This window comes from Atractosteus spatula, chromosome 21 (genome assembly GCF_055471065.1).
Source record: "Atractosteus spatula isolate fAtrSpa1 chromosome 21, fAtrSpa1.hap1, whole genome shotgun sequence".
NCBI classification, from domain to species: Eukaryota; Metazoa; Chordata; class Actinopteri; order Semionotiformes; family Lepisosteidae; genus Atractosteus; species Atractosteus spatula.
The window spans coordinates 13,700,915-13,716,148 of NC_142726.1; the positions used below are offsets into that span (position 1 = coordinate 13,700,915).

Below are 15,234 nucleotides of genomic sequence, written 5' to 3' on the forward strand. Positions count from 1 at the left end.
GATTCGCTTTTTTTCTCTTGCACTTGTCCTTTCCATTCTGTTTCACCCAGGTCCCAACAGCTCTGTTAATGTCCTCGCTGCTCTACTCCCAATAAGACACAACATGAAATTATCGTGTTGCAGGTGTTCTGTGCATCATGTTATTCTCTTTTATTTGAAGAATTCATTGAGGAACTTTTACTATCGACTTAATGGCAGTGAAATACAACTCTACAAATAGATATTTACCATCTTCTATCTGAAGAACAAGCATAGTGTTTAAGTGATTGAAAATGTTGCTGTTCTGTTTTTTAATGTTGTTCTAGAGACTATTGTTCTCCTTTAATTACACATGGTCCTGCAAATGAATTCACCAAGTTCTGGAAAGATGCCCAAGCACTGTAAAGTTCAACAGAGAACCTAACATCACTTGGCATGAATTCAACAGGTGGCCATGTAGGAGGAGGAGCTCATGTGTATATACCCCTTTAATACCACAGTACAGAGTGCAGTGGAATAACAAACAGCCACAATGCTGGGCACCGTGTTTCTGCTCTGGATTGGAGTCTTCCTCCTCTTCTTCCTTTGGAAGACCAGGAGGCCAAAGAGCTTCCCTCCTGGTCCTCAGCCTCTTCCTATATTTGGGAATCTGCTGCAGCTGAACCTCAAAAATCCCATGAAAGACTTTGAAAAGGTAACAGTAAAAACCATAACAAAAAGCACCAAATCTTTGTCTAAAACTGCAGAAATGCTGCAGGGAGAGGGTTTCTCTGAGTGGATCTAATTGTGCACGTGCCAGAATTGCTTTGAAAGTTGTTATGCAAATGTTATTGTGTCTGTTTGAAACAGCTTGAGATATTCTACCAAGGACACTAATGTGCTTTAAACATTTGGCTGTGTGTATAAATCCAGTGTGATTTATAGGAAACATAAATAACATTCTTACTTCACTTTGCTTGGAAAGGCTTGGCTGGAGGGTAACATGTTTGTCTGCACATGCTTGATGAAACAATACTTTCAGGTTTTATTGACTGAAGTAAATATTCAATTCTTAAAAAGTATTTTCTTTAATATTTTTGAAAATCACACCAAAAAATTACATCAAAATGCAAAACGTTCTCATGCAGATAAAGAGAATTGCACTACATTAAAGATATAATAAAGATATAATTTTGCAATTCATTAAATTAAAAAAATATATTTTCCATTGAGTAAGCTTTGTACATTTCATACTCTGTTCTTCTGTGCACACTGTAGGTCTCTTTTGTCCATGGTACAGGTCTGGGGGGTGCTCAGTAACCTGTCTCTGTCCTGTACTGTGTTTAGCTCTCAGAGCGCTATGGGAAGGTGTACAGTTTCTATTTCGGAGGGAGGCCAGCTGTGGTTCTGCACGGGCTGCATGCAGTGGAGGAAGCTCTTCTGACTCAAGGGATCGAGTTTGGTGGAAGACCTCAGGGGCTCTTAGTCAATGATGTCATCGGGAATAAAGGTAAGAGAAGGATTTCTTCCACATTCCCTGAAACTTGCTCTAAAACATTTAAGGCACTAAGACACTGACAGTGCTTTTTATTGCAGGGATTATTTACAATACATGCTGCTCTCCTCTATACAAAGATGTCTGATGTCACCTATCTGTCTGTTGCCAGCAGGCATTCATTTCTATTTCAGTACATGTTATTCTCAGCTGTACAATAAGTGTGAGACTTTTCTCTGTTTCAGGACCTTCTTAAACCTGGGTATGTCACAGTTTTGTTAGCAAGAACTGCAGGAGAGGTACAGTATCGCCACCTTGTGATCAGTACCCCTCATCACACAAGTCTGTTTTCAGGTGTAATTCTAGTCAATTACGGTTCTGCCTGGAAGGAACAGAGACGGTTTTCTCTGACCTGTCTGAGGAACTTCGGGCTGGGAAAAACATCCATGGAGGAAAAGATCCTGGAAGAGGCCTCCCATCTCATCTCACACTTGGAAAAGTTCTCAGGTACAGAGAAAGCCCTCGAAAGATGGGATAAACACATGTGCCTGACCCATTATAAATGGACTGAAAGCTCCATTATCAGAATCTTTTGGATCTTCATTTATATAGCTTCCTAGAACATTTTAATACAGAGAGACTGAGAAGCAAACCAGAGTATTCTAACATCAAGGAGGATAATGTCATAAAATGAACAGAAGTTCAAGTGGTCTGTGATGAACTGGTGTCCTGTCTAGAGAGAATAATCTTGAGGTCTCGGTTCAGCCTTTTGTCCAGTAATTTTAGGACAGGATTCCTGATGCTTTACCACAGAAAGAAGTTGTTTCCTAATGGATGGATTCAAATATTCCATCATTTTCATCCTCAATCCGTCCATCTTCTATATTTTGTCTAATTCAGGGTCAGGGGGGAGAGGGGGCCATTCCCAACAGGCACTGGGTGCAAGGCAGGATGGGACACCAGTCCCTCGCAGGCCACACACAGACACAGACACACTCACACCAGGGTCATTTTTCCCTGAATCAATTAACCTGCCAGCGTGTGTTTGAACTGTGGGAGAAAACCAGGTCACACAGAAGAAACCCATGTGAACTCGTCCCCAGTGCTGTGATACTAACTAGTGTGTCACCAAGCCACCCATCATTATTTATAAAAAGATACAAACGAAGAAATGCTGTTTCCAACATTTAAGCAATTTATGATGAAAACCATTTCTCTGCTTTAAAATAATTTTCAAAACACTGGCTCCTACCCTCCTGTCTTCAATCTCATCTATGCACAGGCCAGTCCATGGACCCCAAAACCCTGTTCCACAACGCTGTGTCCAATATCATCTGTGCCATCCTGTTTGGAGCTCGATACAACTACGAAGATGAGTCTTTTCAGTCCCTGATACGCATGGTTTGTGAGATTGCAAAGATACTAAATGGTCCCTGGAGCATGGTATGTCTGCTCTTGAACATTCCTAATATTTCCTGTCCACACTGTGTGAAATGTGGGATATTAATGAATGGAAATAAAGGGGCCAATAAAGAAGGAATTGAATCCAGTGATGCCTTTCCTTCCCTACCATGTTCAGAGTCACAGGTGGAAGGCCAAGACTGTCACATTGTGTCTGAACAGCACAGTGAGAGTATCACATGAAGGATCACAGGCCACAGAGCAATTACACTGATAAAGATGCTGAAGCTGAGTCCAGACTGAGCTGTATGAGCTTGACTGTGGACAGGATTTCCCAAGTGGTTGTGTACATTTGACACATGGCGGTTGGATTTTTATTTGTCAGTCTGGGGCTTCTTGGTCCTCTGCTTTTCTGGATGCAGAGAGTCCTGTGAGTTGTCAGGTGCCTGCAGGCTGGCAGTGACATTGCTGAGGTGCACCACTCCTGTGGACTGTGGTACTGAGGTCACAGAGAGTCAAAATATCTGTGAAGGGGGGGCTACTGAAGTCACATCCGAACCTGCAATTACAAATGGATTAGGTATAATATAAAAATAATTAGTGTGTCCAAATGTATGGATCTAAGACTGGCACAACTAGTGGTCTGAGCTGTTGTACATGCAAGTGAACACCATCATCACTAGGGCTGAATATATTTGGAGGTGGATATAACAAGAATATAATAATGCTTACACTTATAAAAACATTTTCCAGACACTCACAACAAAGTGCTTTACAGTTAATGGGGACTCTCTTCCACCACCCCCAGTGTGCAGCCCCACCTGGATGATGCAGTCATAGTGCTCCAGTACGCTCTACCCACACCCACTGTCAGTGGGGAGGAGAACAAGTACCATGTGGCTTGTGTGCTCATACCTCCTAGTATCCATACATTGTCTCTGCTTGTTAGCCTTGAAATCTACAGTCACTTCAACGTCTGTGTGCTGTGCCTTGTCCTGTAGAATGAATGCATCAGGAGTTCTCTTCTCATTCTAGATTTATGACACAATGCCACTCGTGAGGCGCTTGCCCCTGCCTTTCCAGAAGGCCTTCAAAAACATGCGTGATCTAGAAGCCTCGACTTTGGCAAAGGTGACCGAGCACAGGAAGACACGTGTCCCAGGACAGCCAAGAGACTTCACTGACTGCTACCTCGATGAGATAGACAAGGTACCGCAGACATTTGTATTGCAGACAGAGGGCAAGATAAGGAGGTTCTGGCTACATATAACGAGCAATTACTGATTATCATGAACCTGATAGGGGTTTACCACATTACACTAGTTAAACCTTGAGTAGGAGACATGAGAAATCTGACTGCACTGAATTAAGACAGAATGACTAAAATGGGCTCCTGGCGGTCCAAACTGAACGTGAACATGAACTTTATGGCCATATGGAACCGGTACATGTACTGGTACAATGGAAAGTCTCTTGGTTGTTAAAGCAAGTGTAAAAACACAAAGTGCAGACAGTGCATCAAGACAATATACAAACAAACAGTAAACAATGTACAAGTAAACAGATTGAATGTAAACAATGCAGACATGTAAACAATGACTGCAGATGTGCAATAAATAAAAATATAATGAGGTAGATGGTGTAGGTGTGGGCCGAGGGGCATGGCCAAATGTGGTTGCCAATCGCACTGCCTGTGGGTAGAAGGTATTGAAGAATCTGGTGGTAAGTGTCCGTATGCTCTTGGTTGTTTTGCCTCCCACTAGACCATTAACGATCTTTCCCTGCTATCTCTTTGCTGTCAGAGAGGGAGTGACAGCTCCTCCTTTGACGATGAGTTTATGGTCGCTCTCCTGTTGGACCTTTTTATGGCCGGAACCGAAACCAGTTCCACGACTCTCCGGGCGGGCCTGCTGTATCTCATGTTGCACCAAGATGTTCAAGGTCAGTGAGTCACTCCCTGGTCAGGACATCCTGTGGAATGTGGTACATCCACAATGAGACAGAGAAGAAAGTGTTGTTATGTAATCAAAGCAAAAATTGCAAAAATTAAGGGGTAAGCAAACTATCTTTATTATGATTGAGTATTATGCCTCCAATTGTATATTTCTTACAACAAATCTTCAAGCTTGGAGTTGTCGTGTCCCCTGTGTTCTAAACTAGCAATGACATGACTCAGAGAAATAATTCTGAGTAGCTGGGGGTCTTAGGAACTGACTGCAGACACTCAGAGAAAGGGTTTCTGGCTGACAGCTCTGTCTCTGCTCTCAACAGCTCAGTGCCACCAGGAGATCGACTCAGTGCTCGGGGGGAAGCAGCAGATCTCCTACGATGACAGGCACAGAATGCCCTACACACAGGCCATGATCCACGAAACCCAGCGCTATGCCAGCATTGTCCCTCTCAGTGTTTTCCACACCACCACCAAGGACACACAGCTGCTGGGCTACAGCATTCCTAAGGTAGGGTGCAATGCATGGTTATCTCCTGCATTTCAAGCATGAACTAATGTTTACATGAGGAATTTGCTGTTTTCATATAATCAGTATTAGGAAATATGCTGACCTATGTAGCATGGAAGACCTAAATACAGTAAATAGTTGCCCACAGTTTTTCGAATATTAGATTCATCACCCTGTAATGTTCTTCGGTCTACCATGAGTACAAAAGCCTTGTTTCAGAGAAAACTGATTTCAGCTGAACTTCCATTGGTTTTTCCTCTGCCAAAAGAGTTTTGACTGTTTGATCACAGACAATGCGTGCATGTTGGAGTTTGGACCTGTGAAGAAGCACATTTGTAAAAACTGTCTGTCTTAATGTTGAATCTTTTCCTCATTTTGCGATTCCGTTGACCTGACTCAGGACACGATCATCATTCCCAACCTGAGCTCTGTGCTGCATGAGGAAGCCCAGTGGAAGTTCCCTCATGAGTTCAACCCCTCCAACTTCCTGAACGAGGAGGGGGAGCTTGTTAAACCAGAGGCCTTCCTGCCCTTCTCCACAGGTGAGACCCTCCACCGTGAGAGGAAGAATGTAACCTGTGCTGATGTTTAGGTTTGGAGTTTCTCTTTAAATCAGTGCTTACCATCACTTGTATATAACGTTCATGTTTCTCACTTGTCTGCCGGCTGTCTTTCTCTAATCAGTTTACCAGTCAGGTGAAGTAACATCACTTGAAGTCTCAAGTGTTGCACAATTCTAAAACAGTCTGCAGTCCTGAGTGAAAAACCTGTAAACAGGGGGGCCACACTTGTGACTCTAAGCCAGATGTTAGAGTGCAGGTCAAGTCAGTCCTGCTGGCTGAGCACTGCCTTCCTCTGGCAGTGAGAGTTCAGGTGAAAGTCTGTGGTGGAGCACAAGTGACCCATAATGCATTTCAAGGCTGTGGTTGCCAGGGCGACAGAGAGTGGCCCTGAGGTCACGCACTGAGCTGGGCTTCTGTCCCACAGGGCCGCGGGTGTGTCTGGGAGAGGGCCTCGCCCGCATGGAGCTGTTCCTCTTCTTCGTGTCGCTGCTGCGTCGCTTCGAGTTCTTCTGGCCCAAGGACAGCGGAGAGCCGGACCTGGAGCCCCATTTCGGGATTGTCCAGGGGCCTAAGCCCTACAGGCTGGGGCTGAGGCTCAGGGGAAACCGGGGAGGCTGAAGAGCAGGGCCTGGTTCCCCTCACTATGCCCTGTCCACAGGATTGTGCAGCCTGGGGCTCCCTGTTCCTACAGGTTTGAGAAGTAGTAGGGTTAGAAATGGGAAATCTTTCTGAAGATAAACATTGTAATAATATAATCATTAATAAAACACAAACACTTTCAGTGGTTCGTATGTACAGCCTAATGCACAAGGCAGCATAGCCTTGCTGTCTCTGGTGTCTGTACAGTGGCAGAAATGCAATCAGATTCTTCAGATTGGTCAGTACTATGATACTGTTAAAGGACTGTTTACCTGTCTGATTTTGCTAGTGAAATTATAAAACCTTCTTATTCACATTTAATAAATCTCAGATTTACATTTGATGTTTGCATTGTCTTTATTTCATTGTGCTATCAATTCATGCTGAACGTGGTCATGCAGTCTGAAGCAGGAATATCCAGTATTTAGGGATATATTGGGATGAAAGGAATTATTTGCAGCCATATGAAGAGGAAAGTACACCCTCTTAAGATTCTATGGTTTAATATTTTAAAACATATCTGACCTTCTCTGAAAGGTCCTCACCACTCCTAACAGAGGATAAATCTAACCTCATGTGACAAATAACACGTGCACATTTTACTTTGTCAATAGTCATTAAACAGATATATCAGCCAACATTCAGAGGCCATGTGTGAAAAAGTAAATGTACCTCTTGATTCAGTAACGTGTAGAAAAGCATTAACATGAAGTAAATGCTTCCTTTAAGAGTTTTCAGTCTCTCACATCGCCTGGGAAAAATTCTGGACCACTCTTCCTTACAAAACTGCTCCAGCTCGGTGATATTTGAGGGCATTCATTTATGCACAGCTAATACTATTGTCACAGTTACTCCCATTATTACCTTAAGATGTAAACCTGTAAGTAATACCAGGAAACATGACCAACTAAGCTATATTATTTCATTCTTAATGTGCCTGTTAATATTCATCATAACCAAGTCCCTCCAAAATAACAGCATTACAGCTGGCATGTTGTTGTTATACAGTATAATGATTTGTGTTTCCTCATCTTAACCAGGTGGGGCTGCACATTGGTGGTGGTGGAGGGGATCCCCATTACCTGTAAAGTGCTTTCAGTGGAGTGTCCAGAAAAGCGCTATATAGGTGTAAGTAATTATTAATTATTATTATTATTAACATATGCTGCCCACTTTCAGAACCTTAATAAGTGAAGGTTTGGACTTTCACCTGTCCTCCAGGTGTGTTAGTGGTTTGGATGGCATAAACATTGTGGAAGGGAATCTGTTTCTTCTTTTGAGATGTGCATAAATGAGTACAATCTAAAGGCTTAGCAGTGAGAAGCAACATTAAAATGCTTTCTATTAGGTTAGCACCAGCTTAAACAGTGTCCACCTTTATATAAATTGCTGTGTTCTGTTTTTATGTGATCTGAGAATCACAGAGCTCAAATCCTTTCATTTTATCTGCTCTAATCTGTCCCCTGATTACCTTTCTCCGACATAACTCTAAACACATTTTGAGTGTTTGTGCGTGCATACATCACAGATTGTTTTAATTTTCTTTTGCACTTTTAAAATACTTCTTGGTTTTTCTCTTTTCCTTTCTGCTTCACTCTTCCCCTTGCACTTGCCTCCTTTATTCCGTTTCTGCAAGGTCCTCTCACAAAAGCTCTATTAAAGTCCTCACAGCTCTAGTCCCAGTAAGGTACATAATGAAATGATCACGCCGCAGGTGTTCTGTACTTTTCTATTTGAAGAATTCATTCCGGACCTTTTACTTTTTTTAACTGATTAATGATAGTGAAACATAATTCTGCAAAGGGATAATTACCATCGTCTATCGAAAGAACCAGCATAGTGTTTATGTGATTAAAAAGGTTGCTATTCTATTTTTTAATGTTGTTCTAGAGACTATTGTTCTCCCTTGATTCCTATAACCTAATTCAGCTTGTTACGGAAAGCTGCCAAACCATTGTAAGATGAAGAGAGAAAATGTTGAATGCGCAATATCAACAGCCAGCCATGTAGGAGGAGCTCATGTGTATCCCTTTAATACCACAGTACAGAGTGCAGTGGAATAACAAACAGCCACAATGCTGGGCACCGTGTTTCTGCTCTGGATTGGAGTCTTCCTCCTCTTCTTCCTTTGGAAGACCAGGAGGCCAAAGAGCTTCCCTCCTGGTCCTCAGCCTCTTCCTATATTTGGGAATCTGCTGAAGCTGAACCTCAAAAATCCCATGAAAGACTTTGAAAAGGTCAGTAAAAACCCAGACTAAAGAAAATTGGGTGGATCTTATTGTGCACGTGCCAGAATTGTTTTGAAAGTTGTCGTGCAAAAATGACTGTGTCTGTTTTTAAACAGCTTGAGATATTCTGCCAGGGACACTAATGTGCTTTAAGCATTTGGCTGAGGTTTGAATCCAGTGTGATTTACAGGAAACATAAATAACATTCTTACTTCACTTTGCTTGGAAGACTTGGCTGCAGGGTAACGTGTTTGTCTGCGCATGATAGATTAAACATTACTTTCAGGTTTTATTTCCTGAAGTAAATATTCAATTCTTACTAAGTTGAAGCATTTTCTTTAATATTTTTGGAGGTCTCTCTTGTCCATGGTACAGGTCTGGGGGTACTCAGTAACCTGTCTCTGTCCCTGTACTGTGTTTAGCTCTCAGAGCGCTATGGGAAGGTGTACAGTTTCTATTTCGGAGGGAGGCCAGCTGTGGTTCTGCACGGGCTGCATGCAGTGAAGGAAGCTCTTCTGACTCAAGGGATCGAGTTTGGTGGAAGACCTCAGGGGCTCTTAGTCAATGATGTCACCAGGAATAAAGGCAAGAGAAGGAATTCTTCCACATTCCCTGAAACTTGCTCTAAAACATTAAAGGCACTAAGACACTGACAGTGCTTTTTATTGCAGGGATTATTTACAATACCTGCTGCTCTCCTCTATACAAAGGTGTCTGATGTCACTTATCTGTCCGTTGCCAGCAGGCATTCATTTCTATTTCAGTACATGTTATTCTCAGCCGTACAGTGTGTGTGAGACTTTGATCTGTTTCAGGACCTTCTTAAAGTTGGTTATGTTACAATTTTTTCAGCAAGAACTGCAGGAGAGGTACAGTATCGCCACCTTTTGATCAGTACCCCTCATCACACAAGTCTGTTTTCAGGTGTAATTCTGGTCAATTACGGTTCTGCCTGGAAGGAACAGAGAAGATTTGCTCTGACCTGTCTGAGGAACTTTGGGCTGGGAAAAACATCCATGGAGGAAAAGATCCTGGAAGAGGCCTCCCATCTCATCTCACACTTGGAAAAGTTCTCAGGTACAGAGAAAGCCCTCGAAAGATGGGTTAAACACATGTGCCTGACCCATTATAAATGGACTGAAAGCTCCATTATCAGAATCTATTGGATCTTTACTTACATAACTTCCTAGAACATTCTAATACAGAGAGACTGAGACGCGAACAAGAGCGTTCTAACATCAAGCAGGATAATGCCATAAAATGCAATGAACTACAAGGGGCCTGTGATGAACTGGTGTCCTGTCTAGAGAGAGTAATCTTAAGGTCTCAGTTTAGCCTTGTGTCCAGTAATTTCAGGACAGGATTCTTGCTTTACCACGGAAAGCACTTGTTTGCTAATGGATGGATTCAAATATTTCATCATTTTCATCCTCAATCCATCCATCTTCCATCTATTTTGTCTAATTCAGGGTCAGGGGGGAGATGGGGCCATTCCCAACAGGCACTAGGCGCAAGGCAGGATGGGACACCAGCTCCTCGCAGGCCACACACAGGCACAGACACACTCACACCAGGGTCAATTTTCCCTGAATCAATTAACCTGCCAGCGTGTGTTTAAACTGTGGGAGAAAACCAGGTCACACAGAAGAAACCCATGTGAACTCGTCCCCAGTGCTGTGATACTAACTAGTGTGTAACCAAGCCACCCATCATAATTTATAAAAAGATACAAACGAAGAAATGCTGTTTCCAACATTTAAGCAATTTATGATGAAAACATTTCTCTGCGTTAAAATAATTTTTAAAAGACTGGTTTCTACCCTCCTGTCTTCAATCTCGTCTGTGCACAGGCCAGTCCATGGACCCCAAAACCCTGTTCCACAATGCTGTGTCCAATATCATCTGTGCCATCCTGTTTGGAGCTCGATACAACTACGAAGATGAGTCTTTTCAGTCCCTGATACGCATGGTTTGTGAGATGACAAAGATAGCGAATGGTCCCTGGAGCATGGTATGTTTGCTCTTGAACATTCCTAATATTTCCTGTCGTCACTCTAAACAGCTGTGTGAGATGTGGGATGATTGATGAATTGAAATAAAGGAGGTTTTGCACTTCATTACATGAGTACGAGAGGCCAGTCTGTGATCTGAAAGCAATTAAAACAACAGCACGTAGAGAATAATGAGAGGACAAAGTACAATGAACAATAAATCCAGTGACTCCTCTTCTTACCATCACCATTGCTTACTGAGCAATTACACAGATAAAGATGCTGATCCTCAGTCCAGACTGAGCTGTATGGTCCATTTGTAATCTGGTTCCAGCTTGACTGTGGACTGGATTTCCCAAGTGGTTGTGTACATTTGACACATGGCGGTTGGGTTTTTATTTGTCAAAATGTACATGTCTGAATATATTTGGAGGTGGATGTGTTATAACAAGAATATAATAATGCTTACACTTATAAAAACCTTTTCCAGACACACACATCAAAGTGCTTTACAGTTAATGGGGACTCTCTTCCACCACCCCCAGTGTGCAGCCCCACCTGGATGATGTAGTCATAGTGCTCCAGTACGCTCTACCCACACCCACTGTCAGTGGGGAGGAGAACAAGTACCATGTGGCTTGTGTGCTCATACCTCCTAGTATCCATACATTGTCTCTGCTTGTTAGCCTTGAAATCTACAGTCACTTCAACGTCTGTGTGCTGTGCACTGTCCTGTAGAATTAATGCATCAGTTCTCTTCTCATTCTAGATTTATGACACAATGCCACTCGTGAGGCGCTTGCCCCTGCCTTTCCAGAAGGCCTTCAAAAACATGCGTGATCTAGAAGCCTCGACTTTGGCAAAGGTGACCGAGCACAGGAAGACACGTGTCCCAGGACAGCCAAGAGACTTCACTGACTGCTACCTCGATGAGATAGACAAGGTACCGCAGACATTTGTAAGGAAGCAGGGATTAGCAGAAAATTAGGGAAAAGTAAGGAGGGTGGGTAGGGCAAGATAGAAAAGTTCTGGCTACACATAATGAGCAATTACTGATTATCATGAACCTGATAGGGGTTTACCACATTACACTAGTTAAACCTTGAGTAGGAGACATGAGAAATCTGACTGCAGTTCATTAAGTTAGAATAGCTAATTCCGGCTCCTGGTGGTCCAAACTGGACATTGTGCCTCCCTCTAGACCATTAATGATCTTTCCCTGCTGTCTCTTTGCTGTCAGAGAGGGAGTGACGACTCCTCCTTTGACGATGAGTTTATGGTCGCCCTCCTGTTGGACCTTTTTATAGCCGGAACCGACACCAGTTCCACGACTCTCCGGGCGGGCCTGCTGTATCTTATGTTCCATCAAGATGTTCAAGGTCAGTGAGTCACTGCCTGGTCAGGACATCCTGTGGACTGTGGTACATCCACAATGAGACAGAGAAGAAAGTGTTGTTATGTAATCAAAGCGAAATTTGCAAAAAGTAAGGGGTAAGCAAACTATCTTTATTACGATTGAGTATTATGCCTCCAATTGTATATTTCTTACAGCAAATCTTCTAGCTTGGAGTTGTCGTGTCCCCTGTGTTCTAAACTAGCAATGACATGACTTAGAGAAATAATTCTGAGTAGCTGGGGGTCTTAGGAGCTGACTACAGACACCCAGAGAAAGGGTTTCTGGCTGACAGCTCTGTCTCTGCTCTCAACAGCTCGGTGCCACCAGGAGATCGACTCAGTGCTCGGGGGGAAGCAGCAGATCTCCTACGATGACAGGCACAGAATGCCCTACACACAGGCCATGATCCACGAAACCCAGCGCTATGCCAGCATTGTCCCTCTCAGTGTTTTCCACGCCACCACCAAGGACACACAGCTGCTGGGCTACAGCATTCCTAAGGTAGGGTGCAATGCATGGTTATCTCCTGCATTTCAAGCATGAACTAATGCTTACATGAGGAATTTGCTGTTTTCATATAATCAGTATTAGGAAATATGCTGACCTATCTGGCATGGATCTGGTATCATGTATTACTAAATACAGTAAATAGTTGCCCACAGTTTTTCGAATACTAGATTCATCGCCCTGTAATGTTCTTCGGTCTACCATGAGTACAAAAGCCTTGTTTCAGAGAAAACTGATTTCAGCTGAACTTCCATTGGTTTTTCCTCTGCCAAAAGAGTTTTGACTGTTTGATCACAGACAATGCGTGCATGTTGGAGTTTGGACGTGTGAAGAAGCACATTTGTAAAAACTGTCTGTCTTAATGTTGAATCTTTTCCTCATTTTGCGGTTCTGTTGACCTGACTCAGGACACGATCATCATTCCCAACCTGAGCTCTGTGCTGCACGAGGAAGCCCAGTGGAAGTTCCCTCATGAGTTCAACCCCTCCAACTTCCTGAACGAGGAGGGGGAGCTTGTTAAACCAGAGGCCTTCCTGCCCTTCTCCACAGGTGAGCCCCTCCACCGTGAGAGGAAGAATGTAACCTGTGCTGATGTTTAGGTTTGGAGTTTCTCTTTAAATCAGTGCTTACCATCACTTGTATATAACGTTCATGTTTCTCACTTGTCTGCCGGCTGTCTTTCTCTAATCAGTTTACCAGTCAGGTGAAGTAACATCACTTGAAGTCTCAAGTGTTGCACAATTCTAAAACAGTCTGCAGTCCTGAGTGAAAAACCTGTAAACAGGGGGGCCACACTTGTGACTCTAAGCCAGATGTTAGAGTGCAGGTCAGGTCAGTCCTGCTGGCTGAGCACTGCCTTCCTCTGGCAGTGAGAGTTCAGGTGAAAGTCTGTGGTGAAGCACAATTGGTCCATAATGCATTTCAAGGCTGTGGTTGCCAGGGCGACAGAGAGTGGCCCTGAGATCACGCGCTGAGCTGGGCTTCTGTCCCACAGGGCCGCGGGTGTGTCTGGGAGAGGGCCTCGCCCGCATGGAGCTGTTCCTCTTCTTCGTGTCGCTGCTGCGTCGCTTCGAGTTCTTCTGGCCCAAGGACAGCGGAGAGCCGGACCTGGAGCCCCATTTCGGGATTGTCCAGGGGCCTAAGCCCTACAGACTGGGGCTGAGGCTCAGGGGAAACCGGGGAGGCTGAAGAGCAGGGCCTGGTTCCCCTCACTATGCCCTGTCCACAGGATTGTGCAGCCTGGGGCTCCCTGTTTCTACAAGTTTGAGAAGTAGTAGGGTTAGAAATGGGAAATCTTTCTGAAGATAAACATTGTAATAATATAATCATTATACAGAAACTACAGTTCTTCTGGTGTCTGTATAGTGGCAGAAATGCAATTGGATTCTTCAAATTGCTCAGTAATGTGTTAAAGGACTGTTACCTGTTACTGTTTACCTGTCTGATTTTGCAATGTCTTCTCACCTAATGTGGAATTATAAAACCTTCATCTTCACATTTAATAAAGCTCACATTTAGATTTGATATTTGCATTGTCTTGATTTCATTGTGCTATCAATTCCTGTGGAACATGTCATTGCAGTGTAAACAGGTACTACAACATTGCAGAATCTTACAAACTTGTCAGCATCATAACATCATCTGACAGTAGAGTTACAGTAGTTGTTAAGTGAACAGTATAGAACGGCTCTTTCCCAGGTGAGATCTGTACTTCAGTGATGAAGTGAGTCCCCTCCTATGTGCAAAACACTTAGGGATACTTTGGGATGACAAGAATTACATGCAGTGATGTACACCCTCTTAAGATTCTATGTTTTTTTATATTCAGTATATAAGGTTCAGGTTTTATATATTCTAACAGTAGAAAAATTTAACTATATGTGACAAATAACACATGCACATTTTACTTTGTCATTATTTATTCAACAAAAATATCAGCCAACATCCAGAGGCCTTGTGTGAAAAGGTAAATGCACCCCATGATTCAGTAATGTGTGGATCCCCCCTTAGGAGCAATAACTTGAAATAGGTGCTTCCTTTAAGAGTTTTTCAGTCTCTCACATCGCCTGGGAGGAATTCTGGACCCATCCCACTTACAAAACTGCTCCAGCTCGGTGATGTTTGAGGGCATTCATTTATGCACAGCTAATACTATTGTCACAGTTACTCCCATTATTACCTTAAGATGTTAAACCTGTTAGTAATACCAGGAAACTTGACCAACTAAGATACATATTTTTATTCTTAATCTCCTGTGTTGATATTCATCATACTTAAGTCTCTCCAAAGTAATAGCTTTACAACTGGCATGTTGTTATATAATTATTTGTGTTAAGAGAAAAACTTTGGGTTTCCTAACAATCTATCTGAACATACATAGTCCATTTTCAGACCTTGATAACTGAAGGTTTAGATTTTCACCTGTCCTCCAGGTGTGTTCGTGGTTTTAGTAGCATAAACATTGTGGAAGGGAATCTGTTTCTGGTTATGAAATGTGCATAAATGAGTACAATTGAAAACCTACGGACATTGTCAAAAGCCAACATGTTTAGAAGTGAGAAACAACAGTAAAAAGCTTGCTATTATAGTGACTTAGG

At 43.0% G+C, this 15,234-nt stretch overlaps 2 protein-coding genes across 4 annotated transcripts; both read left to right on the forward strand.

Annotated features, from left to right (window-relative positions):
* Positions 1-498: 498 nt before the first annotated feature.
* Positions 499-7,641, forward strand: LOC148817240 (cytochrome P450 2D17-like). Of its 3 annotated transcripts, XR_016094618.1 has the most exons (10): positions 499-673; positions 1,306-1,468; positions 1,808-1,960; positions 2,736-2,896; positions 3,890-4,063; positions 4,657-4,795; positions 5,126-5,313; positions 5,714-5,855; positions 6,301-6,567; positions 7,556-7,641. XR_016094618.1 is itself a non-coding variant. In XM_088938964.1 (9 exons), the coding sequence occupies exons 1-9, from the start codon at positions 512-514 to the stop codon at positions 6,492-6,494; spliced, it is 1,476 nt and encodes a 491-aa protein (XP_088795090.1). In that variant the 5' UTR covers positions 499-511; the 3' UTR covers positions 6,495-6,856. The 3 variants fall into 3 exon arrangements, 2 of the variants coding, with proteins under 2 accessions (XP_088795090.1, XP_088795092.1); XM_088938964.1 differs by lacking the exon at positions 7,556-7,641 and having other exon boundaries at positions 6,301-6,856; XM_088938966.1 differs by lacking the exon at positions 7,556-7,641 and having other exon boundaries at positions 2,736-2,854; positions 6,301-6,856.
* Positions 7,555-14,161, forward strand: LOC148817241 (cytochrome P450 2J2-like). The gene is made up of 10 exons (XM_088938967.1): positions 7,555-7,643; positions 8,559-8,752; positions 9,166-9,328; positions 9,668-9,820; positions 10,594-10,754; positions 11,504-11,677; positions 11,975-12,113; positions 12,444-12,631; positions 13,045-13,186; positions 13,632-14,161. The coding sequence occupies exons 2-10, from the start codon at positions 8,591-8,593 to the stop codon at positions 13,823-13,825; spliced, it is 1,476 nt and encodes a 491-aa protein (XP_088795093.1). The 5' UTR covers positions 7,555-7,643; positions 8,559-8,590; the 3' UTR covers positions 13,826-14,161.
* The last annotated feature ends 1,073 nt before the right edge of the window (positions 14,162-15,234 follow it).